General features: G+C 47.0%; 1 protein-coding gene across 1 annotated transcript in view; it reads right to left on the bottom strand.

Moving 5' to 3' along the window:
- Positions 1-1968: 1968 nt before the first annotated feature.
- Positions 1969-27982, bottom strand: part of LOC126413274 (odorant receptor 94b-like) — a 213235-nt gene continuing 187221 nt past the window's right edge. Inside the window, exon 7 of the mRNA XM_050083174.1 lies at positions 1969-2944. Within this exon, the coding sequence (XP_049939131.1) occupies positions 2888-2944 (57 nt within the window). The 3' untranslated portion in view covers positions 1969-2887. The remainder of the gene's footprint in view (positions 2945-27982) is intronic.

Genomic DNA, 27982 nt, shown 5'->3' with positions numbered 1-27982 from the left:
CTTTGCCGTGATAGTGCCACGCAAAACAACAAGGGGTGCAAGCCCCCTCCATGGAAAACACGACCACACCATAACACCACCGCCTCTGAGTTTTACTGTTGGCACTTCACACGCTGGCAGATGACGTTCGCCAGGCATTCGCCAAACCCACTTGCAGCCATCGGATCGTCCCATTGTGAACCGTGATTCGTCACTCCACACAACGTTTTTCCACTGTTCAATCGCCCAATGTTTACGCTCCTTACACCAAGCGAAGCGTCGTTTGGCATTTACCGGCGTGATGTGTGGCTTATGAACAGCTTCTCGATCATGCAACTCAAGTTTTCTCATCTGCCGCCTAATTGTCATAGTACTTGTAGTGGATCCTGATGCAGTTTGGAATTCCTGTGTGATGGTGTCAATACATTACACGTTACGAATATCTTCAACTGTCAGTCAACAGCCGAGGTCGGCCTGTACGCGTTTGTGCTGTACGTGTCCCTTCACGTTTCCACTTCACTGTCACATTGGAAACATTGGACCTAGGGACGGTTAGGAGTGTGGAAATCTCGCTTAGAGACGTATGACACAAGTGGCACCCAATCACCTGGCCACGTTCGAAATCCGTGAGTTCCACGGAGCGCCCCATTCTGCTCTCTCACGATGTTCCTGAAATGGAGTAACTGGCAGGAGATGGCAGCACAATGCACCTAATATGAAAAACGTATGTTTTTGGGGATGTCCGGATACTTTGATCACGTAGTGTATAAATACGGAGACGCATGCCCTTCTGCCATTGGACCCATCACAGGGTCGACAGATGCTGATGTCAGTGGACAGGACGCTCGTGTCCGAGACACTAAATCAACCATCTGCATCCAGGCGGTACTTCCATCGCAAGCGTTATAGAAATCCAACCACGTGGGCAACCAGTCAACAAGGTGTGTACGCAACAAAATTCCATTTTGTGCAACGGCTGGTCACAGTTTTTCCCGATAGCGTGGTCGAACGACTTTGTATTCCTCACTCATAGTTACAGGTTTCATTCCATTTATTGTGTTTTATGTCTTTGAGGGTATTTGTTTTGGTATAGCCGTGCTGCCTCTCTACCGTTTCCATCTGTTTGGCCGTACACAAATCCCATCTCGGCTTGTTCCCCACAAGAACACCAGACTATTCTCCTGCAATTACACAGCTTGCATCACACGCGGAACACTCGGCATGTGGTCAGCGGAATTTTCATTGCTCAGTGCCATCCACCGTGGCAACGATGCATTTCCGAACTCATGCACTTTTTTCCCCCTTCAGTCAGGAAACCGTCCCTACAGTTTGTCGGTTTTGTTAAGGTTCACCCTTTATATTCTTCCAGAATATGATTGCTAAATTACTTCATGTGCGAAAGTCAGGAATCAGTCCTTACTGTTAGTCGGTTTTATTAATTTACACCCTCTATATTCTTCCAGCATATAATTTCTAAATTACTTGATGTGCGAACTATTTTCAAAGTCTGATAATTTGCCAACTATTTCAGCTTCCATTGTAGACTTAGAAGAAGATGAAGATTGTTGAAGCGACAGAAGTTTGGTAATTGTCGTAGAGCAGTTAGTTTAGTATTGATTAAGTTATTAGACTAGGACACTCCCTCTGTGTGGAAGAGTTTCTCCTTGTTTCCTAGTGATACTTGGACTGGAATATTAGGTATGAAATTCTGATATTCGATTCCTCTACCGCCTGATTTCCAAACCCTACTCTTTCCCCATCCAATTTTTTTCCTAGTTTCATGTTGGCGGATAATGGCACAGGTAGGTTGTTTGGCAGGAAGTCCATGTTGGAGGTAGCTGAAAATTTCAAATTTCAGCTCAGTTGCATGGAATGTCCTATGAACTGTACAAGACCTTGGCAAATCTTTGCGAAACAGGGATAGGGCGTAAGGTAAAAATGGGAAAATACTGACACAACATTAATAAATATTACGTGCTTTATATTTCTGCAATTGCGTTACAATATTAACATTTTAACGTATTTTTGTGCAATGTAGAACTCACCTCACTCAATGTAGAATTTACCTCATTTGCTTTCTTACACCAAATTTTATGCCAGTGAATGCAACATTCTACTTAGTCGAAATTTAACTATAATGCCTTGACAGGGTTTTATTTCTTTCTTTTCGCAATGGCTCATTAGAAATTAATAGGCAAGGGACGATTTAAAAAAAATTGATTGCGCTTGGCATATTGAGCAGAGAGAATATAGTACGGACGAATTCGGATGAATGTTTTTAGTAATTGTGTGCATTCTCCGTCTGGGTGGGAAGTTTTCATCATATGAAAATGATTTAACACAAAGAATATCCCTCAAGTAATTTTCTGCAATTTTTCTGGAATTCAGTTTCCTGAAAAAAATACAGATAATTTTCCTGGTTCTGATATTTGCTTACTGACTGATCGTAGGGAAATGAAACTATAATTTCATAATTTTATTTTCCACTGACATCTACAGTTTTCAAAACCATAACGAATGGAACACCTCTGTTTGATCCTTTGACTTGTAGCACCTTGTATTTCATCACTTGAAGCGAAATATTTTTCATTTACGTTAAGTTGCGTACGACGATAACAGAAATCGTAATACGGCGAAAGGTTAATGAAATATACAAGAGAAATGTTTGTAAGTTAAACAGTCCTGCTTGAGGCATCTGTACACTTTGAGAACCTATTTTGGTGGGAAAATTGTGAAAATATCACACGGTTAGAGTAGTAAATCCTTTATTGATTTTTGAGTCTTTGCTTGTGAAGTACTTGTGGTGTGTTCTCAGATGAGATAGCAGCAGACAGGGGTGAAGCGCAGCTAGGTCGTGTAGTTCGTGATGGAGTGTGAGCCGTGGCTGTAGCCGGTGCTGGGCAGCCTCTCAAGACTCCGAGAGGCTGCGCAGCACAGTGAAGTATGAGTATGATACGTTCATCACCTGAAACACAGACGATACTCTCATATTGAACCTGACGTGTAATGATGCGCAATTAGCGTGCTAGAGGTAGTTAAACATTTGACTTTCCGTTCGCTTCTTGTCTGATGTACTGTACGTAGACTAACCAGATGTTGCATACTGTCTAATTTGTGCTTCAGACAGACGATAAAACTAAACTTTGACTTCAGAATATTACATAATATGTCACAATATCATCGTTAGAGCCCAGATATTTATGTTATTATATATTCTTTTCCTTCGATCCTACTCGCTTAAAAAGTGTAAATGTTCGCGAATCACTTTGCCATAGTTGATATATTTCATTTTATAGTTACATATTCTCACTTATCTCTTTATAATTACATGTTTTTACATATTTTAAGTTAGTGCTGCATAAAATTACACATTATTGTTAGTTTACTACGTACTGGGTGAATGAGGAGGAGAGATACATGCTTTGAGGAGTGATAGTATTAGTGATTCCAAAAAACGTCATATCAACATATGGTCCGTACTTAGTAGTTTCCGAGGAACCTAGTGAAACGATGGAGAACAAGACGAATTCAGGTAATAGCAATTGGTAGTCGTAAGTTCCCATGGGACCAAACTGCTGAGGTCACCGGTCCCTAGACTTACGCACTACTTAATCTAACTTAAAATAACTTTCGCTAAGGACAACACACACAAACACACACACACACACACACACACACACACACATGCCCGAGGGAGGACTCGAACCTCCGACAGGGCCAGCCGCACGAACCATGGCAAAGCGCCCGAGACCGCGCGGCTACCGGTGATAGTAAATGAAACATTATGATCTAATATTTTGTTTAATTTGGTACATTTCCTCACAAAGTAGAGTCCACAGTCAACTGCAATGCGTTTTGCAGCTTTTGTACTCAGCTGCTGTATTGGTGATCTGAGCTCATGCGTAGGTTCCTTTACTTGAGCACACGCATGTAAATTTCGAGCCAGAAGTTCTTCCTTTGTGTCCACTGTGCGCTTGCAGACTTCGCTCCTAAGCTAACCCCACAAACAGTAATGTAATGACGTAAGGCCGGGCGACCTCGGTGGCCAAGAAGTGACTACACGGCAACCGATCCAACGGCCAGGACACATTTAGTGAGGCACTGTGTCACTTGCCGTACGGAATGTGCAGAAGCTCCATAGTACTAAAAGTACGTACTGCGTCGTGTTGCCAAAGGGAAATTCTCAGACTATTCTGTTTAATATTTTTTGTGTGGTATCTAAACCTCTTTCACACCGGTCAGATTTAGCTTCACTGATCAGGATAGCAAAAGCATGCGTATGTTAAGGGAATTTTCATTCACAAAGCAGGCTTATCACAGGCAGTGAAGCAATTTCGAAGTCTCGGTGCGACGAAAATTGTCAGTCGATCTCCTGGAAACATACTGAATCTCATCAAGATGGCGACTAGCTCAACAATACATACATATACATCCTCCTTCTTTCACGACTAATCGGCAAGAATTCCTTCATTCTTTTCATAAGAGAAAACATAGATAGCAGAGAAGCTATTCCATGGAGTAAATCGACGCTCCAAGGAATAATTGAGCTTGAAACTACTTTGCATTGATAATCGGTAAGATAAGAAGAGATATTTCGAGATATGTACTGAGTTATATAATTTATAAAATTTCTGAAAATATCGCGGAGAGACCGCTGCAAGAGACATTACACATGGTATTAAATCAATAGAAATTGTTGCAGAGTTCTGCCTGTCTCGCCGGATTCCCATTGTCGTGTCTTCTTATTGGTCTTTTCCAGTTGCCCGAAAAAAAGACGCCGATGAAAATGTGTATATTCTACACGGTGAAACATCCAACATTCCGTTCTTCTAGATTCACCGGTCATGTGTATTGGTACCAAATATGGAGACGAAAGCTCTTCGAGTGAATGAATACGAACAACGATAGTGACAACGGCATACTAATAATGAATGAAGTTTTTTGCATTACAGGAGGACACTTACGACTAGTAATAAATCAGGATATGATGATTGCGCAGTTGGCACAATGCAGAAGTTTTGTTAGCATTTTGTTACTGTATTCCATCCTGGCTGTTTGCAGAGAAATAAGAAAAAATCTGAAGCGACCCAGAGGAGATCTGAATCATCAACTACTCTTGTCTTAGACGGTAAGGCGAGACTGGTGCAGCGGAGCAAACAAACACGACTCTGCTTCATTTAGTTCTCTGCCATTGCTCTGACGGTAGTTAATGCAGACAGTTGACATCATCGATACAAAATCATTTCAGATATTGGCATGAGATGACTTTCTAAGGACAGATTGATCCATCGATAAAAACAACTGAACGTCACACGTCTCCTGTTCGGCTTGCAGCGAAATCTTGTTTTAACAAAACTAAAAATGTGTACAAAACGACATTGTCCAAAATGTTTAGGAACAGTAAGATAATATGCACTGTTGACCTGAAATGGATTGAATCCATATCTGGTCTTGTGTCATAAACAACTGTAATATCAGAATACCACCAAAATGTGGAGACTAACACAGCGATGCCACGACCGCATGACATGTACTCCGACCTCAGATCTGTCTCCATCCTTTGGACCAAAACGTTCAGCTGAGCCTGTGGTGATTCACCACCTGTTCCTCGCTGTCCTCGATGTGTTTCCGGGCACGGAAGCGGTAGATACTGACGGCTCAGCTGTCGACGGAAGAGCCGGTGTTGCAAGGTGCACTGTTCTACTCTCCTTGCCAAATGGTGTCTTCACTGCTGAATCGATGCCCATCAAACGAGCCCTTAGCCATGCTTGTTCTTGTAGCGGCACGTTGCTTCTAATCTGCAGCGGCTCCCTGAGCTATACACCACTGCTAGCTTCGTTACCCACTAATCGCGACTATGCAGGATCTTTTTCGTGAGTTCCATCAAGCTGGACGGCCTGTCGTTCTTGTTAGGACCTCTGTACGTGTTGGGATCTCAGAGAATGAACATGCCGAGTGCTTGGCAAGTTGCCTAGCAGGACGCCGATTTCGGAAATGGGGTGCCAGAACTGGTCGACTCTACGTCCTCAGTTGTCTGGAACTCAGAATGGTTCCCCCAGACTCCGCGAACAAACTGGAGAGAATAAAGGAGACCATGATCACGTGGAAATCTTCCCTTCGCACTTTCCGCAGAGAATTCCCTGTCCTTTGTCGGCTATACATTTATCACACTTTACTGACCCGTGGCCACATTATCCAACGTGAGCACCTTATTGCTGATGTGGTATCTATCTCCTAATAGACTGCCCAAATTTGGTACTTTGCAGCTATATCTTAAACTTCCTGACACGCTACCTAAGGTGCTAGCGGACGACGCCAAAGAGGCTGACTTGGTTTTACGTTTCAAAAGCGAAGGTGCCTTCTACTCGTCTGTATTAAGTGGGACACTTTGGCCTCGCTGACTGCCCGAGGGATCAGAGGGGCAGCCCTCGTCTGCTCTGGCCCAGAGCTCACTTGGCGGGCCTTGCTCGGTGGGCAAGCCTGGCCCCTACCCTTCCCGCCTTTTTATCCTCCTTATTCTTTTATGTTTACTGTTTTTAATGTTTTGTCTTTCCCAAAATTTTATTATCTTGTCTGTACTGCTCATTTTCTTGGGGTAACGGACGGCGTGGTAGTGCTGGTCGGACGCAAAGGGTGCATCTCTCACCGCATACCGTGGTCCAGGCACCTCCAACTGCATTCTGGGCTCAGAAGTTCCCCTCCTACTTCTCCTTCATTTAATCTCAGTCTTATAATATCTTTGCTTACAATTGGGCTTCCCAAGGTTTGGCTTTTGTATCCTTCCGAGATTTGGTTCAAATGGCTCTCAGCACTATGCGACTTAACTTCTGAGGTCATCAGTCGCCTAGAACTTAGAACTAATTAAAGCTAACTAACCTAAGGACATCACACACATCCATGCCCGAGGCAGGATTCGAACCTGCGACCGTAGCGGTCGATCGGCTCCAGAATGTAGCGCCTAGAACCGCACGGCCACTCCGGTCGGCTCTTCCGAGATTTATTGCAGGTTCGATACATATAGGATGAAGGAACTGAAGATCTCGCAGTTTAGTCCCTATAATTCCAACAACCAACCAACAGTTACCCGCTGTGGCTTGACGAAGACATACGAATTCCTGTCGAAAAAATTGCATAAAGAATCGCTTCTAAAAGGAAAACAAATCAGATATGAAGCATTACTAGTAACATTAAATAACGTATTGAGTTATTCTGACGGGATCACAAAGTATAGAGCTAATTTTGAGCGATATTCATGGCTCGCATATTAGTGTAATACAATATTCACCATATAACAACGGGTCGTCTGCGTCTGTTGCTGTCGAGTGTGAAATGTGAAAGCCACTTTTTGTGGAGCATCACTCAACGTCATTAAAATATTTCATATTATCCAGAGAGGTGAGTGGCAGCTGAGGCCTTCGGCCAAGGGCGAGGGAGCGCAGCGCAGCCGTGGCAGCCGCTGCAGGTGGCGCCCCGCAGGGCTGGGGCGCGTGCGGCGCTCGGGGGCAGGCACACAGCCGGCCGAGGAATGTTATTGGACGGGACTGTCATTACCGGAGCTTCAGAAAGTTAAATACATTGCAACTGTCCTACCATTACACTCCCGATGTCAGCATTGAGATGTAAGGCGCAATAAAAACATGCAACGAGCGGTTTCGATTGCGAGATGTTGCATTCAGATGACGTGCGATTTACTGCTAGACCACGGGCGTAGACGTCGCATAAAAACTCTAAAAAGGAGACTAGACTTCCTCCAGCAAGTGTTGCAACCTACAGTGTTGACAGTTTGTACACGCAACAGGATGTAACGAATTATCAGCGTGGCCATGCTGTTTGTCCCACTCCGGGATCGGAGAGGACTTTTGAGTCTGTGACGGCCGGCCACTGACCAGGTTATATCTCAGAGTGTACCTTCAATCATTCACATTTGCGCACTTTTACGTTGTTATTAATTTCAAAACTGTTATCTCCGTACTGTAAACTTATGTGGTTATGGGCCCTAATTCCGCCCCTGCTCCTGTTTTCGTCGCCCTAGGAATTTCCAGTTTCTAACTAATGTTTAGTGGCGTGCGAATGTCTGACCTCATTCCACTGCATTGTTAACCGCATCTGTTGTGCACAGCGTGTACGAGGGAGTTCATTTTTTATGATGAGGTGAGTTAGAGCAGTGGCCAAATTAACAGCGTGCTATTCTTAGCGTAACTACTGATTAGCGTTCCAATAATGAGCTGTGTTGTACTTTCTGCTGCGTAAACGCTACACTCAAGGGTGTATCATATATTACTGCAACAGCCATTATAATAAATCTAGTGACGATTACAGTTTCGTTCCCCTTGTAAATCATATTTTCGCCCTCGGAACGAAATTTAGAACTGTTATATAAATTTGCTTTTATTTGCTATTTATTAAGATTATTTTACTTTTCTTCGGATAGGAAAACGCAAGCAGAGAGAAATGGATTCGTTTCACGAAATATTCGGTTTAATATCACAAAACATGCTAATCATCAACACAAACTTCGAATTCATACGTGAAAAATGTTTAGAAGGCTGAAAATAACTTGAAAAGGTTGTTCATTCATGGCGTTGAAGTGACTGAAAAAAGTCAATGAACTTCCATCATGATTGTCTAAGTGGTTTTGATGGTAGGAATTATCCTTGTAGAACTGTCGCAGACACAACGACGGTGCACGCTCTCGCATTGCCCTGCATGAAATAAACGTATTTATTTTCGTTAGTTTTTATTTACATTAAAAATGTTGCAGTGTATCGCTCATAAACCTATCAGAATTAATGGTTTGTTCAAAAAATATCGGTCCTGTAATTCGAGTTCCACTAATTGCACACCACTCTCCTCATGAAAAGGCTCTTGAGATAACTGGTGACGATTTTCAGAATTCCACCGTCAACTGTTGCGCGAGTCCACGTATCCACAATAAAGCAAATCGAGCCACTGTAGAATGATTTGTGCGTTCTAACACTGTGCAGGAAACCAGCAATAGCTTTGAAGGTTCTTCTCCGTCGAGTTTGCGAACAATGAGGTTGTCAGCGGGACGTCCACACACGTCCGTTGTTTCGATGTGCGGTGACTACTTACAAAGAGCAGGACGCTTTTCAGGGCCTCCTACTAACAAACATCTGAACAGCTTTACCTTTTAATGTTGCTTCACCAAGAACCTGTTCCCCATAGTACTTCTGAAGGAACACGCTACATTCAGGTACTTGAAGCCTGTGCAATGAAACATTCGCAACAACCATAGCGGAGCACATACGAAAAAATTTGCATCTGTATCAGAAGCGATTACACTGCTACGTGTATGTCGCGGATGTTGAGACTACTTACATCACCCGATCTGTTTATTACAGGTCAACACAGAAAAATATCTCCGCCGCCAGTGAAAGCATCATCCATCGAAAACAAGATCTTATTTGCGGTAATAATACGACATACAATGAACACAAACTGTCGTAATATCTTAACAAGTACTATTTGGCAATCTTTTATAGGCGCACACACTTCTTTGTCCTGAATCAGTAGATCTCGCTAGTACTCGAAAAACTGTGGGCCAGCAATCTTTTGTTTGCCTCACTGCCAATAATGGCTACTGCAGTGGTACACACAGTATTGTTATTGTATCTGTAGTGCTTTTGAGAATTGAAATTCCAAATCTTAGAAACTTAAGCAAAAGCATGTCCTTCATAATCCAAGTGCAGTTAAACAGGTATCACCGCCCTAGAACGCGATTTTTAAAGATAATTTACTTCCGTCTTCAATTTTTATGGTTGATCGGATTAGGATACTTCTGTAATGGGGCGACCTGCTGAGGGTGAAGGGATGTGCAGAGTATTCATTTTAACTGAAGACATTGAAATATCTCGAAAACTTCACATCGGATCAAAAAAATTTGTAATTCCTGTTTGCTTGTCTCTAAGGGGAACATCTAATGACACGACACTCGAACCTCCACCCTACCCCATGAGCGGGTCGCGGGGGCAACTTTGAAATCTTAAATGGGAACCCCCTTTTTTTTATTGCAGATTACGATTCTATGGCAAAATGTACGTCCGTTTTGTATACAGAATTTTCTTCGTCTCGCCACAGATGGCGCTGTAATCGGAAGAATAGAAATGGGTACACACTCGTAATTTACATGTTACACAATGGCGCTTGAATGTCCAATGGCACGTGGTACCCAACCTCCATGCTCCCAGAGTAAACCAGACCAGCACATCATAACTTCTAACTGGAAACACCATTCGCAACGTTGTATTCTTCCGACAGATCGAACAGGGGACTACCCGACGCGCCGCTATGGCCGTGGCTCGAGGCAAGCGCTACTCGACTTTCCCAATTAGAGTAAGTGTTCAAACGAAGTACCAACAACTTCAATACACTTGGTGATCCGCTTTTCAAATGACCGTCCACAGGACAGAAGCAAATCTGCGGGAATGTCATCACAGGTGTTTCTGATGGTGTCGACCATGATTTCACACCCTGTTGGCACTTGCTGGTACACCTTATATTTTAAATATCTCCACAGAAAGAAATCTGACTATGTCAAATCCGGCGACCTATCGAGCCAATTAATAGGGTCACCACTGCCGATCCACTGACCAGTGTAAACAAGGGCTAACACCTCCCGTGCTTCAGTTGCGTAATGTGCTGGGCAACCGTCTTGCTGAAACCACATGTGTTGTCAAATGTCCGGCGCAAAATCCTGCAGTAGTACCGGTAGTTCTTGTCCCAAAAACATTCGATATTTGCGTCCATTCAACGTGCCGTCGAAAACACACGGACCAATGGGTTGTTCCCCCTGATGCCACACCATACGTTAACCGAGCAAGGACGTTGATGGTCACCTTGCCGTAACCAATGGGATTGTCTACACTCCAGTAATGCATGTTACGCCGATCAACGCTGCCATGGTTTGTGAATGTAGACTTATTGGAGAATAGCATCTCTGCAAAGAAAGAGGGAGTCGTTTATATTTGTTGACATGCCCATTCATAAAACACTACCAGGTTATGGAAATCGACGCCATGAAGTCCACGTTCTATGGACGATACTTACGATGATGCGGACATACCAGAATCGCGGTGTAACTGACGGGCGCTTATCCGTGGCTTGTGGTGCACTGCCGCTAGTGCAGCTATTTCCCTATCTTCTCCCGTAACACGTTTGCTTCATTTCTTCTTGCCGGTCTGTACGCTGCTATCAGACATAAAGGCGTTCACAACATTGTAAAAGAATGAACGAGATCACGCTTTCTTTGGAAAACGCTCGGCAAACATGGCAACAGCAGCCTCAACATTTCTCCTAAATTTTCTATAAATCAGGATCATTTTAATTTTTTCTTTTGGGATGCAACATTCATCGTCCACCTGCACGTCTGTCCTCCAAATGATAGGTAGGCGTGCAGGCAAAAAACGCTGAAGTATTGTAACGCTAATGTCTAGAGCCACTGTCTATTCCATGTCTGCACGATACCTGAGCTCCGGTCGCAGTATACTGCCTGTTGTGATACGTCGTAGTTCGCTACACGGCCACGGTGGCGCGACGAGTCCGATATGTCGGAGGAATAATACGTTGCGAATGGGTTTTCCAATTAGAAGGTATGAAGAAACACTGGCTGGAACCGTTATGGTACCGCTTTTCTACAGAGGCATGCAAACCAAAACATACAACCTTCAATAGTAATTAACACCTCACCAGAAAGCAGCAATGTTCGTGCCTGAGAAGCAGGAATCATGAAAGGACTGGCCAAGATGGTTTAATTGAACATCATTTAGCAAGACATTTTACTAACGCAATTATTGTGACTTTATGTAACTATAATGAACATTCAAGTGTAGCACAATTACTTTTTTAACAATGACAAGTATTAAAGAGAAAAAAATAGTCACTCAGTAGTTTAAATGAAACAATGAAACAAATCCACACAATGACCACGAACTAGATAACCGTTTCCTGTTGATTGGAGCCACCTTTACCTCCAGGAAAAGTCCGTAGATCAAAGTGAAAACATAGAATCGGACACCCGCCGAACATCAAAACGAATATTAACTGCTGTAGCTACTGCAGTTTTGTTGTTTTGATGTAGACGAGGGCCGCACCATCCGGTATAACCACCGAACCACACCCTCGCAGCGGACTTGCCAGGGTGGGGCAGTGGACAGCCCGGCTACGAACCCCACACAAAGCAAAACACAGTTGAACTGTACGTCACCAATTAGTTTCTATACGGATGAGAATAAGGATGATTCACCGCACAGATGAACGCATAACCAAGTGACACACCGTAACCTGCATATACGTAAGGGGTGGCCTACAAGAATTTACTAGAAATAAAGCACCCTGCAAATATGTACGTATGTACATGTGTCGATCTCCGCAAATTAGGAGAAAACTATTTTGAACTGCTATGCTTATAAGTAAATGATAACTTTCTTACAATTATTTTAAAACTATCAGTGAGAATAACAGTAAATGCGTACAAATAACCTTCAGACATTAGAGACAATTTAAAGCTGATTGCAACAAGTGAGGAAAGAAAACCGTACTGCTCAGCGATTGAAACAAATTTCTGGTCAAAGCTCAACTAAAAATAGGCTATCCTATGATATAAAGTACACTGAAGAGCCAAAGAAACTGATACACCTATCTAATATCGTGTAGGACCCGCGCGAGCAAGCAGAAGTGCTGCAACACGACGTGGCATGGACTCGACTAACATCTGAAGTTGTGCTGGAGGGAGTTGACACCATAAATCCTGCCGGACTGTCCACAAATCCGTAAGAGTAGGACGGGCTGGAGATCTCTTCTGAACAGCACGTTGCAAGGCACACAAGATATACACAATAAACTTCATGCCTGGGGAGTTTGATGACCAGTGGAAATGTTGAAACTCAGAAGAGTGTCCCTGGAGGCATTCTGTAGCAATTCCGGACGTTTGGGATGTCACATTGTCCTGCTGGAATTGCCCAAGTCCGTCTGAATGCACAATGGACATGAACGAATGCAGATGATCGGGCAGGATGCTTACGTACGAGTCACCTCTCAGAGTCAATGGTTCAAATGGCTCTGAGCACTATGGGACTCAACTGCTGAGGTCATTAGTCCCCTAGAACTTAGAACTAGTTAAACCTAACTAACCTAAGGACATCACAAACACCTATGCCCGAGGCAGGATTCGAACCTGCGACCGTAGCGGTCTTGCGGTTCCAGACTGCAGCGCCTTTAACCGCACGGCTACTTCGGCCGGCCCTCTCAGAGTCGTATTTATATGTATCAGGGGTTCCATATCACTCCAACTGCACTCGACCGAAATATTTAAAGAGCCTCCATCACCTTGAACAACCCCCTGCTGACATGCAGGGTCCATGGATTCATGAGCCTGTCTCCATGTCCGTACACGTCCAAACGCTCGGTACGATTTGAAACGAGACTCGTCCGACCAGGCAACATGTTATCAATAGTCCAATGTCGGCGTTGACGGGCCTAGGCGAGGTGTAAAGTTTTGTGACGTGCACTCTTCAAGGACATACATGTGGGCCTTCGGCTCCGAAAGCCCATATCGATGATGTTTCGTTGAATGGTTTGCACGCTCACACTTGCTGATGGCCCAGCACTGAAATCTGCAGCACTTGTGTCACGTTGAACGACTCTCTTCAGTCGTCGTTGGTCCCGTTCTTGCAGGATCCTTTTCCGGCCGCAGCGATGTCGGAGATTTGGTGTTAGGTTCCTGATGTTGACAGTACACTCGTGAAATGGTCGTACGGGAAAATCCCCACTTCATCGCACCTCGGAGATGCTGTCCCATCGCTCGTGCGCCACGTACAAACTCACTTAAATCTTGATAACCAGCCACTGTAGCAGCAATAAGCGGCCTAACAACTGCGCCAGACACTTGTTGTCTTATATAGGCGTTGCCGATCGCAGTGCCGTATTCTGCCTGTTTATTTATCTCTGTATTTCAATACGCATGCCTATACCAGTTTCTTCGGTGCTTCAGTGGTTCAAATTCAAATGGCTCTGAGCAGTATCGGACTTAACTGCTGAAGTCATCAGTCCCCTAGAACATAGAACTACTTTAACCTAACTAACCTAAGGACATCACACACATCCATGCCCGAGGCAGGATTCGAACCTGCGACCGTAGCGGTCGCGCGGTTCCAGACTGTAGAGCCAAGAACCGCACGGCCACACCGGCCGGCCCCTATTTCTATACCTCCGTCATCTGTGGCGAAACGAAGAAAATGCTTCAGACAAAACTTATGTACATTTTGCCTTAGAATCGTCATCTGAAACAAAAACGGGAGTTCCCATTAAAGATTTCAAAAGTTGACCGCCGCCACCCACACATGGAGTGGGGTGGCGGGTAGAGTGTGGCATCTTTGGATGTCCCCCTCCGACACAAACAAGGTGGCATTATAACATTTTTTGCTCCGATGTCTAGTTTTCGAGATATTTCAATGTCTTCAGTTAAAATGAACACGCTGTACAGTGAACTCAGGAGGAATTGTACAAGCTTTGAGCGGTCATAGTATTGGTAATTCTGAACAAAAAAAGGCTTCAAATGAACAGATGCATTTTTCTTTACCGTATTCGACAAACAGCTGTTTGAAAGTCATGGGCGTCAGCCGGATGTCGTTCTTCACCAGCACACACATGTGAAGGTAACAAAAGTGACTTTAGGCAACGTAGTGTTGTCTTTACTGATCGTTTCACTGAGTGTGGTGCGATATTATTAACAACTCATCATTCCAGTTGTTTTAGATAACATAGGTAACAGTCTTAATGGAGTTCTATACCTTGATTTCCTTCAAATCTGTTACCAGTTGTAATGTCTCTTGCAGCGGTCTCTCCGCGATATTTTCAGAAATTTTATAAATTATATAACTCAGTACATATCTCGAAATATCTCTTCTTATCTTACCGATTATCAATGCAAAGTAGTTTCAAGCCCAATTATTCCTTGGAGCGTCCATTTACTCCATGGAATAGCTTCTCTGCTATCTATGTTATCTCTTATGAAAAGAATGAAGGAATTCTTGCCGATTAGTCGTGAAAGAAGGAGGATGTATATGTATGTATTGTTGAGCTAGTCGCCATCTTGAGGAGATTCTGTATGAGAAGGAATTTAATACATGAACTAAACTAAAGTAAGTGTGTTCGCGGATTATTTAACTTATTATTATTGGCAGTGTCTGCTTACTACGCTGTGTTGCACGGGATCAGTGGAGAACGCCTGATTTACACTGGACGAACCTGCCGTTTTGTATGCTCAAGATATCCAGTTACTTCAAATAAATAGGCTAACACGGCCTTACCAGCAGATCTCCGGTCTTCCCCACGTGATCACCGAAAGTTAATAATTATTACAAATGTTTCCAGGAGATCGACTGATAATTTTCGTCGCACCGAGACTTCGAAATTGCTTCACTGCCTTATCGAATATAAGTTAAGCTCAATTTAATCAGGATAGAACAGTATTGAACTGTGTGAATGTGATAAGCCTGCTTTGTGAATGAAAATTCCCTTAAGATACGCATGTTTTTACTATCCTGATCAGTGAAGCTAAATCAGGCCGGTGTGAGAGGGGTTTAGATACCACACAAAAAATATTAAACGTGACAACACATAAATTCGTGTCGCGGTACATTACTCATAAATGAATATGTAGAATGGACTCTACCATTGCTACAGATACCTACGAATCTCTGAACGAAACCAGGTTTACCACTGGCTCAGCTGCTTGTTATATTGTTAAATCTCTAAAGGGAAGGTTATGTTTAATAATTTAGTTCTATTGCGTTTCGAATGGATTATGCAAATGGATAAATTAGGGTTTCTTCTTGCTTTTACTTACACAGCTACATAAACTAAAATGAAAATTTTGCACAAGATTGCACGGGGACATGATTGATTTCGAAGTTCTAATTGTTTGGTATCTTACTGTTTTGTGACGTGTGGGGCTAGGTCAATTTCCAATTAGGCAAGGTTGATTTCAAATTACTTTTTATTCCATTGAAATAAGCCTTCGTTGCAAAGTGTCAAAGTATGTGTTTTATTAGTTTGTATTTATGATAACTGTAGGTGTGTTGGAAAATTATATACCTCAATATTTCTCATGCCGACTGTTGCACGAGTGGAAACTAATATCAGTAGGTATGATTTTTTGTCTGCAATTAAATTACACTGAAGAAAAAAATAATCGCAACAACAAAAAATAATTAATGTACTGTAATGAAATTTCGGGAATACATATGTCTGGGTGATTAACATTGCAACACGACATATTAATGTGAGCGCCAGAAAGCCACTGCAAATGTGAAATGCTGATGCACTAACAACCGATGTAACTCCCAGAATCTTGAATGCAAGCATCCAAACGTGCATGCATTGTGTTGTACAGGAGCCGGATGCTAGTTTGTGAGATGAAGTTCCATTCCAGTTAAACGGAGCCCGTCAATACATGGACAGTTAATGCTGTTTGTGGATGATGCTGGATTTGTCGCCCGGTGATGTCCCACATGCGCTCGATTGAAGACTGATGCAGCGATCGATCAGGCCAAGGCACCGTATTGACACTCTGTAGTGCATGTTCGGTTACAACAGTGGCATGTGGGCGAGCGTTATCCTGTTGGAAAACACCCCCTGGCATACTGTTCATACTTAGGGCAGTGGCACACTGGACTTGCATTCGGGAGGACGGTTCATAACCGCGTCCTGTCATCCTGATTTAGGTTTTCCGTGATTTCCCTATATCGCTTTAGACAAATGCCGGGATCGTTCCTTTGAAAGGGCACGTTCGAATTCCTTCCCAATGCTTCCGTAATCCGATGGGACTGATGATCTCACTGTTTGGTCCGCTCCAGCAAATCAACCAACAATAGGTCGAATCACCAGACTGACGTACAATTTTACAGTCGGGCTGCGTGAAATAATCATGAGAGTGCTTTTGCTGTCGTACGAAGTCTCACCACGGACCGCAGCTCCAGGTGAAGGTCGAGTGTTTCTAGCACGTAGACAAGATGGTTGCAGGCCTTCAATTGGCCTCCTCCTAATCAACACACGGCCATCACTGACAGAGGCGGAACCAACTTTCATCAGAAAAAACAACAGACATCCAGCCCGCCCAGCGATGAGCTCTCGCATGACACCACTGAGGCCGCAAATGGCGGTGGTTGTGGGTCAGTGGCATGCGCGCTACAGCCGTCTGGTTCAGAGCTGTCCTTGAAGTAACAGATTTATGACAGTTTTGTCACTGTGGTGGCAACTGCTGCACAAACTGCTGCTGCGCCAAAACCATATGCCGAACACGATGCTCTTCCCTGTCGGTGCTGCCACGTGGCGGTCTTCTTGTGACTGTACGTTCTCATGACCACCGCTGCTAACAGTCATCTGTAATGACTACATACCCGCTAAGTCTGTCAGCAGAAGGAGAATCTAGCTTCTTGTAGCCCTAAACAACCTTGTTCAAACTCAGTGAAGTGTTTATAATGGCGTCTTCTTAGTCTTAAAGGCATTCTTAACTAACCTCAACTCACTATTTACAATCTTAAAGGTAACTAACGCTCATGACCGTTAAAGGGAGTATTTAAATGAACATGATTTGCATCCTCATAATGGCGGTACTAGTTACATTCTTATGCGAGGGGCGCGATATTTTAACAGACATCTTTCAGATGTAGGAACACGCCTACCAACTTCCATTTATGTCACGCAACTCCTTCTTGGTGTTGCGATTTTTTTTCCGTCAGTGTATGTAACAACGGCGTAAACAGCTGCCATTCACACCACAGAGCTTAAAAACTGACAAGGGAACCTCCCCATCGCACCCCCCTCAGATTTAGTTATAAGTTGGCACAGTGGATAGGCCTTGAAAAACTGAACACAGATCAATCGAGAAAACAGGAAGAAGTTGTGTGGAACTATGAAAAAAATAAGCAAAATATACAAACTGAGTAGTCCATGGCAAGATATGCAATATCAAGGATAGTGTGAGCTCAGGAGCGCTGTGGTCCTTTGGTTAGCGTGAGCAGATGCGGAATGAGAGGTCCTTGGATCAAGTCTTCCCTAGAGTGAAAATTTTAATTTTTTATTTTCAGACAGTTATTATCTGACAAACTCTTATGTTTTCATCACTTTTTTGGGAGTGATTTCACATCCACAAGAAAATCTAAATCAGGCAAGGTACAAGAATCTTTTTACCCATTCGCCAAGTGTACAAGTTAGGTGGGTCGACAACATATTCCTGTCATGTGACGCACATGCCGCCACCAGTGTCGTATAGAATATATCAGACGTGTTTTCCTGTGGAGGAATCGGTTGACCTATGACCTTGCGATCAAATGTTTTCGGTTCCCATTGGAGAAGGACGTCCTTTCGTCTACTAATCGCACGGTTTTGCGGTGCGGTCGCAAAACACAGACACTAAACTTATTATAGTGAACAGATACGTCAATGAACGAACGGACAGACCATAACTTTGCGAAAATAAAGAAAGTAAACTTTTCAGTCGAGGAAAAGACTTGAACCAAGGACCTCTCGACCCGCAGCTGCTCACGCTAACCACGGGACCACGGCGCTCCTGAACTCACATGCTCCTTGATGTTGCATATGTTTCGCATGACAACTCAGTTTGTATATTTTGCTTATTTTTTTCATAGTTCCACACAACTTCTTCCTGTTTTCTCGATTGATCTGTGTTCAGTTTTTCAAGGCCTATCCACTGTGCCAACTTATAAATAAATCTGAGGGGAGTGCGATGGGGAGGTTCCCTTGTGAGGAACTCTAGATTAAATCTAGTTGAGTACCGTAAGTATAGATAGCCTGGAGTCAGGAACGCCCGTACTTGACTTATATAACAACTGCTTTGATGTGACTACGAAGGCTTCCCCGGCGTAATAATTGATAATATTCTTCTCGGGTATGCAGCCGGATCATAACGTCTTCATGACACAAGATTTCCGCGGTCCATCTGGCTGCCATCTTCAGGTGAGAGTGCTGGTGCACGAATTCGCCGGAACTGACTTCCTAGCGCAAGCTGCGGCCCCTATATAGGCCGCAGAAGACCCACAAGTCGTGCGCGAGAAGGTGCCGTAACTGCCCTCTAGCGCAGTAAACATACCGCGCCGCCAGTGGTGGAAATAGGCGAAATCGAGATATCGCTGACTTCATAAAACAACGGTCTGTGATTCGAACGTCGGAATAAAAAATTGTTTAATTTTTGACAGCGATATCTCGATTTCGCCTATTTCCACCACTGGTGGAGCGGTATGTTTACTGCACTGGAGGGCAGTTACGGCACCTTCTCGCGCACGCGTTGTGGGTCTTCTGGGGCCTATATAGGGGCCGCAGCTTGCGCTAGGAAGCATCTCCGGCGGTAATTCAGTTGAATACCGCCCTTCGTTTTGTGCTATTCTGGTACCAATCGAAGCGATAGGTGTTGCAGGTTCCAGCCAGCCAGCCAGCCGGCGTGCTGCAGTCCAGCCAGCAGGCAGCAGCCAGCAGCCAGCACCCCGCAGCCCGCAGCCAGCAGCCAGCAGCGGTCCCTGCCAGCGTCGGTCCTCGCCAGCAGCGGTCCCCGCCAGCAGCCAGCATCCAGAGGCCAGCAGCAGCCCCGCCACCAGCGGTCGCAGCCAGCGGCCAGCGGTGGTCCTAGCTGCCCCCTCCATCCGCCGCCAGCAGCAACAGCAGCAGCATAGGCGTGTCCACCAGCCAGCCAGCCGGGTCGCCCCCCCCCCCTCCCCAGCGGCAGCAGAGTGGGGCTTAGGCCCCAGTCTCCTTCGTCATTCTCCGTCCCTTTCTCTTCTGTGTCTCTCGTCGCTCTGCCTGTCTTGCTCCTTTATCTAGTAGTGCGTTTTTTCGCCCTTATCATAATGTCAACCCCCACAACCTCTTCTACAGCCACCACCACTGCCATTATATACACCTCCCCCTCCGCTGCTGCCATCACTATCACGTGGTGTGCCGCTTCACTCCCCCCTCAGTCCATCCCCCAACTCCTCACTCTCTCATCTCCCTCCCTCTTTGTCGCCATGTCCCCAGCTCCTCCCTCCCACGCCTCCTCTGATCCCTTCCCTCCACTCCCTCCCTCTGCTCCTTCCATTTCTGCAGCCCCCGCCAGGGTGGTCGCCCGGCGGGCTACGGCCCACGCTCCACTCTCCCCTTCACCTTCATCGTCATCGTCTTTGCCATCGCCATCGCCATCGCTATCGCCTTCGCCATCGCCCTCACCGTCTCCGTCGCCGAATCCAGCCCCCGGACCTGCCACTCCCCGCCACATTCCAGTTGTTCCCATCCCCCACACCTCCTCCACCGCCGTCAAGCGCCCCAGTGGCACCCCTGCCTCCTCTGCTCCCAAAAAGGCTCTGCCTCGTTCCCCTTCCCACACCCATGATGCCATGAATGTCTCCCCGCCCGTCCCTGCCCCGTCCTCTTCCTCCTCTACCCCCTCCTCCTACCACTACCTCCTCTCCCGTCCTGATCCCTCCCTCCTTGAAGCCCAGAACCTCCCCCTCTTTCTTCGCCAGAATTGTCCTGGTGCCCCCATCTCCCTCCTCACTCCTCGCCGTGATTTGGTACTCATCTCCTCCCCCAGCCCTACCCTCCACACAGATCTCCTTTCCCGCATCCCTGTCACCCGCTTTGGCCCTCATGCCTCCCTCACCCCTGCTCCTTCCCCACCTCCCTCCCACCAACCCCAACCCCCACGTCGCCTGCCGACCCTCACCGCCGTGATCACTCGGCTCAGTCCAGTGATCACGGAGGAGGAGGTGTTGGCGGAGCTTCAGGCCCATCCCCATCTGGAGGTGCATGCGGTTCGCCACATCCACAACGCTGCCGGCCCCACCTGCCTTATGCAGGTTTTTTCTGAGCACCCCCCTCCATAGACTGTCTCCTGAAGGAGGGTGCCCTCCTTTTTAACCAGCGTTATGAAGTTGACCCGTCCCGTTCCCCTCCTCAATCCCTCCGCTGCCAAAGGTGCTTGCGGTATAATGTGCACCCAACATCTGAGTGCTGCGAGGCCCCCACCTGCCCGCACTGTAGGCAAGCCCACTTTTTATGGCAGTGCCCCAATCTCCAGTCTCCCCCCTCCTGTAATACCTGTAACCTCCCTCATCCTACCTACTCCCAGAAGTGTAAGGCCCAGCCCCCTCCTACCACTCCTGAACTGACCATTCCTGTCCGCCCTCTGGACGCCCCCAACCCCTCCTGGCAACTCCCTTCGCCCACCCCCTACTGCTGAGGACATCATCAGATTCCTCACCATTGTCCTTCCGAATGTTCATCCTTTTCAGCGCCCACACACCCTCCAACAGATCTCCCTCGCTGCCCGTTCCGTTTTCCAACTCAAAATGTACGCCACCTACTCCAACAACCAGGCCCATTTCACCTTCTCCCGTCTTGACACCCTCGTTTAAATCCCTGTCATGGCGCAGCAGCACCGCATCCTTTTCAACAACATCCGCTCCCTTCCCGCCAACAAGAACCTCTTCCTGCACACCCTTGCCACCCACCGCATGGATGCCTTCGTCCTCAATGAAACCTTCCTGCAACTCCACCACACCATTCACACTTCGCCTTACCTCTTCCACCGCTCTGATAATCCCCTCCCGATTGCGAGTGGTGGAGTTGCCATTGGGCACCACCGCCATATCCCCATTCGGCTCCAACCTCTCCTTCCCGACCCCACTGAACACCTGATCCTTAGTCTCTTCTTCCCTGGCCTTACCGTTACCTGCGCCACCATCTATGTCCGCCCCAACGCCCCTATTCCCTTCGACTTCTTCTCCCACATCGACCATACCTTCTCCTCCTACGTGATCGCCGCCGACCTCAACATCCATAGTCCTTCCGGTGCCCAGTTATGGTGGTGGCATCGGTTCCTCTCCTCCCTTCAAGGTGACCTCATTCCCGTTCCCCAGCACACCCGTCCCGAATCCAACTACACTCCCGATGTTATCCTCTCCTTCCCCAACCTCCTTGGCCGCATAACGGTGGATGTCCTGGAGCCTATTGGTAGCGACCATCTCCCTGTCCTCCTCACCATTTCAGACGGTCATCGCCCCTGCCCTGATCCTCGTCATGACCCTCCCCCTAAGTACGTCCATGACTATTCCCGTGCCAACTGGAATGCCTACCGGGATACCCTCTCCACCCAGGTCGATAGCCACCCTTTCACCTACCACCACCCCGATGATGTCACCCATGCCGCCTCCTTTCTCCAGCAGACCTTGTCTGAGGCCGTGGAGGCCCACGTCCCTACTGTTGCCATCCACCCCCACCATCCTACCTTAACCCCACAGGCCGTCCTCCTCCTCCGTGAGTCCCGCCATCTCTACCGTGCCTTCCTCCGCATGCGTGACCCGGACACACTACGATGCCACTGGCAACTCCAGCGACACATTCGTAATTTGCTCGCGGCTAAGAAACGCCGGGACTGGCGACAGACATGCACCCGTTTAACTGCTACCCTACCTATCAACTTGTCCAAGTTCTGGTCAGCCTTCCGTCGCCTTACCGGAACTAAACCCTCCCCCTGCTATCCTCTTCTCCATGATGATCACCCTTTCCCTGACGCCCTTAGCAAGGCCAATCACTTTGCCTCCTACCTCTCCGATGTATTTTCCATCCCCGATGATCCCCAGTTCGATTACTCCCTCTTCCCGGATATCTGCGATCGAACTGACACCTCTGTCCCTCCCCTCGCTCCTGGTTTCCAGTACTTGGACAACATTGCACACACGGAACTCAATGCCCCTATCACTACACAGGATCTCATTGCTACACTCCGCACAAAACGCAACACCACTCCTGGTCACGATCGTGTCACCTACCGTCACCTTCGTGAAGCTCCTGTCTCTTTCCTCTCCACCCTGGCCAGGCTCTACAATGTAGTCCTGTCCACCGGTTACTACCCCGACCTGTGGAAAACATCTCGTATCCTCATGTTCCTTAAACCTGGCAAACCGCCGTCCGCCGTCTCCTCCTACCATCCCATCAGCCTTACCTCGGTCTTCAGCAATGTCCTGGAATCTATCCTCACCCAATGCATCCACCAGCATCTCCACCAGCACCGCCTCTTTCCCGTTACCCAGTGTGGCTTTCGTCCGTCCTTCTCTTCCAACGACCTTCTCCTTCACCTCACTCATCTCCTTTCCGAACAGTTTAATTCCCGTCGCTCCGCAAACTTCCTCTCCCTGGACCTCAAACGTGCTTATGACCGTGTATGGCATTCCGGTCTCCTCTTCAAGCTCCAAACCTTCGCCCTTCCCATTAACTACGTCCATCTGATCGGCTCCTTTCTCTTCCGCCGTCCTTCCTATGTCACCATCCATAACACAGATTCCTACACCTTTTTCCCCTCCGCCGGTGTGCCCCAAGGCTCCGTCCTCTACCCCCTTCTGTACCTTTTGTACACGGCGGACATGCCGCCGCCGTCACCCCCCGTCCACCTTCTCCAGTTTGCCGATGACACCGCCTTCCTTGCCCTTGCCCCCACCCTGCAGCGCTCCCAAAACCTTCTCCAATCCCATCTTGACTGGTTCACCGCTTGGTGCAACCAGTGGTTGCTCAAGATCAATCCCTCCAAAACCCAGGCGATCATTGTAGGCAAAACCACCCCTTCCTTCCGCCTCCTTGATTTCTATCTCCCATCTATGGCCGTCCTATCGCCCTCACTCCCACCCTTAAGTACCTTGGCGTCACCCTCGACCGTCGCCTCTCCTGGACTCCCCACCTCCGGACAATGCAAGCCAAGGCACGCTCCCGACTCAGTCTGCTCAAGCTCCTCTCCGGCCGTACGTGGGGTCTGGACCCCTCCACCAGCCTCCACACCTATAAATCCCTCATCCGCCCTATCCTTTGTTATGCCCATCCGGCTTGGATCTCCGCCCCCCCTACCTTTTATAAATCCCTCCAAATCCTTGAATACCATGCTCTCCGCCTCGCCTATCGCATCCATCTCCCCTCCCCCATGCGGATCCTGTACGATCTCATCCCTTTCCCCCACCTCCTCCTTTTCCTTGAAAGGATATGGATCCTGTACACCTCCTGTAAACTTGATCCTCCTCACCTGTTCGTCTCCCCAATCCTCTCCCATCCCCACCCGCTGCCGCGCGTGTATTCCCACGTCCCACCTGGTCTCCATCTCTCAACCCTCCTTACCCTCTCCCAAGGTGGCTTCCGCCAGCTCCATCTCCCTGATGATGCCCTCCTCCCCTCCATCTACCCCTCCTACCAACTTTGATCTTCCCACCCTCCCCCTGTGCTTGCTCCTCTGGGCACCCTCCCTCCCTTCTCTCCCCTTTCTCTCCCTCCTTTATTTCTCCCCACTCCTCCCTCGGGCTTCCCCTCCCTGTCCCTCTCCTCCTGCCCCCGTATCCTCAGCCATTGGCATCCTTGTTCTCTCCTCTCCCCCACCTCACCCCTGTTCCCCCTCTTGGCAGGTCCCTGGACTCGTACACGCTCAGTGGACGTTCGCGCGCCGGAGATCACCGCCATCAGTGTCTCGTGTGTGCCGTCATTTTAGTGTTCAGTGTTCACCGTCACACTCCATCGTTCGCCAGTGACATCGTCTTCTTCAGTGTTTGTGCGTCGTATCAACAGTTTGCAGTGTGGATTATCGTCGAGTGTGAACGGCTCCGTGTTTGTCTTCATGTGTCTACTGTTTTATTGCCCACCGTTCTGTAACTTATGTGTCTACTCAGTGTTTTTTCTCATTGTGTATCCTATGGCTGAAGAGCAGTGTCGAATGCTGCTGAAAGCCTGCCTGTTGTACAGGTTTAAAATAACAATAAAGAAAAAAAAAACGCTAGGAAGTCAGTTCCGGCGAGTTCGTGCTCCAGCACTCTCACCTGAAGATGGCGGCCAGATGGACCGCGGAAATATTGTGTCATGAAGACGTTATGATCCGGCTGCATACCCGAGAAGAATATTATCAATTATTACGCCGGGAAAGCCTTCGTAGCCACATCAGAAGCCTCTACGGGGAGGAGATGGTGGAACGTGTGAAGAAGTTTGATAATCTTCGTAAGAAGAAAGGCAAGTTGCTGAGTGCCCTCGCCTTTTTGCTGAGATGCCGCGATGGAAGAGTAATACCTAAGTTTGCTAGATTTGTGCATTTTATTGATACGAAAACGGCCAACAACATCAAGAAGCATGCCAGTTTCGCCTTAGTCAAAAGCGCATTCGCTTCACTCGAAGACAACTGGATCTCATATCCAAGGATTTACTTTTCTCGCACTTGGAGTTATCGTCGCTGCTGTCGGACGCATCCTGGGAATGGGTGGATAGTTCTTCTTGGGCACTATCAGATTGGACGCATAGGAGCGCCGTCATGAAACAGTCTTCGAAGTTTCAACGGCTTTCTTCTCAACCCACGACATCTGATGACGACACCCGTCGACGGACAGTGATTAACCTCACGAGTAAAGAACTGGACGACGCCACGCTGTCAGTGTTGGAGAAAGGCCTGAATTTTGCCCCTACACCGAGGAATGTGCCTATCACCGAAATCATCTGCGCAGTCGAACAAGCAGTGTCCAGCTTTTCGGAGGACCAAGCTGAAGAGATTAGGCAAGAGGTCTCACATACATTGCGGCAGGCGCCGCCTCCACGGAGTAACATCTCCTCTCTCGAAAGGGCAGCCGTCCGGTCCATTAGAGAAGACGAAGATCTGATAGTTCTACCAGCAGACAAAGGCAACGCAACGGTTCCTCTGTCACGTGATGACTATCTGGGAAAGATGGATCTCTTACTTGAAGACTCAGCATACAGAACATTGCAGGACGACCCAACTGAACGGATAAAACGGAAGACGCTTTCACTTCTGAAGAAGAGTTCTTTACCTGACGACGTTCTCAAAAAACTTCGTCCTGGTGCTGCCGTGCCACCTAGATTACACGGTCTACCCAAGATACATATGAAAGGGGTCCTGCTTCGTCCGATCGTGAGTAATTTGGGTGCTCCTACCTACAATCTAGCCAAGTATTTAGCATCTGTTCTTGGCCCTCACGTTGGTAAATGCGAACATCACATTTCCAATTCTATGGTGTTTATTCAGAGATTGAAGTCCTTGTCTCTTAGTCCCTCGGATTTACTTGTGAGCTTTGATGTCGTGTCGCTTTTTACCCGGGTTCCTCTGGAAGAATACTTGCAATTAATTGGTGAGAAACTGGATGAGGAAACAACCAGGCTTTGTCGCCACGTGCTGACGTCGACGTACTTTTTATTTAATGACAAATATTTTGAACAGACTGACGGAGTGGCTATGGGGAGCCCATTGTCCCCAATAGTCGCCAATCTTTGTATGGAAGATTTTGAGGACATGGCGCTGAAGACGGCGTCCTTAAAACCAACTTCTTTCTGGAGGTACGTTGACGATACGTTTATGGTGTGGCCTCATGGGAGAGAAGCTCTTGACCGCCTCCTAGATCATTTTAATTCCCTGCATCCTAGCATCAAGTTTACCATGGAGGTGGAAAGTGATGGGAAGCTTCCGTTTCTGGATGTTCTGGTGTACAGAAAGGATGAAGAGGCACTGGGACACAGTGTTTATCGAAAGCCTACGCACACGGACCGTTACCTGCATGCTTCTAGCTGTCATCCATCGTTCCAGCGTACGGGGGTCCTGCGGACGTTGGCGAGAAGAGCTTATGCCATTTCAGATGGAGAAAGCTTGACACAGGAATTGGACCATCTTAAGGTTGTGTTCAAGCAGAATGGCTATACAGATAAACAGATCCGTCGTGCTTTCCAGTATGGACCATCGCCTGAACCACCAGAAGATACCTGCAAATCGGTGGCTTTTCTGCCTTTTGCTGGGAGCATTTCCTCGAAGATAGGAAGAATTCTGAAAAGATACCATATCAAAAGTATTTTTCGTCCGCCAGCAAAGATTAGAGCGCTCCTTGGCTCTGTAAAGGATGACTTGGGTTTGAGGAAGCCCGGTGTGTACAAGATCCCTTGCCACTGTGGGAAGGCTTATATTGGGCAGACAATCCGGACCATTCAGGACCGATGTGTTGAGCATCAGCGGCACACTCGGCTGCTTCAGCCTCAGAAATCTGAAGTGGCGGAGCACTGTCTCACCGAGGGACACAGAATGCTCTATGACAAGACACAAATGGTTGCCCCTGCATCTCGCTATTAGGACTGTGTTTTAAAAGAATCCATATAGATTCGTTTATCTGACAATCTTATTAATAGAGACAAGGGCTATCTTTTAAGTAAGACTTGGGACCCGGTGTTATCTGACTTCAAAAAACAACGGTCTGTGTTCCGATCGACAGAATAAAAAAAATTTTAATTTTTGACAGCGATATCTCGATTTCGCCTATTTCCACCACTGGCGGCGCGGTATGTTTACTGCGCTAGAGGGCAGTTACGGCACCTTCTCGCGCACGCGTTGTGGGTCTTCTGCTGGCCTATATAGGGGCCGCAGCTTGCGCTAGGAAGTCAGTTCCGGCGAGTTCGTGCACCAGCACTCTCACCTGAAGATGGCGGCCAGATGGACCGCGGAAATATTGTGTCATGAAGACGTTATGATCCGGCTGCATACCCGAGAAGAATATTATCAACTGCTTTGATCTTTAACGTTGCGTTATGAGGCTCATCACCTGATACTGTGATGAGAGAGTGAGTGAGTGAGTGAGTGAGTGAGTGTGTGTGTGTGTGTGTGTGTGTGTGTGTGTGTGTGTGTGTGTGAGAGAGAGAGAGAGAGAGAGAAAGAGAGAGAGAGAGAGAGAGAGAGAGAGAGAGCTCCTGCCGGCAGAGTCTCGTTTGCGCAGTGGTTCTGCAGATCCGTTGTTATGCGAGGCTGGTGTGAGTTGTCAGTTCTAATCGCACTGTAGACCAGTGCATTCCAGATTCTTATTTTCCGTTTTATTTAATGGAGCTGCAAGTTTCCAGAAAAATTCTTTAGCAAAATTTCAAGAAAGCCGTTACGCATTGAGCCCTTTCGCTAGCTCGACTCAGTAAGCTGTCTTACTGGTCATAG

Source organism: Schistocerca serialis, chromosome 7, assembly GCF_023864345.2.
Source record: "Schistocerca serialis cubense isolate TAMUIC-IGC-003099 chromosome 7, iqSchSeri2.2, whole genome shotgun sequence".
NCBI classification, from domain to species: Eukaryota; Metazoa; Arthropoda; class Insecta; order Orthoptera; family Acrididae; genus Schistocerca; species Schistocerca serialis.
This window is presented reverse-complemented; position numbering and strand designations above follow the sequence as displayed.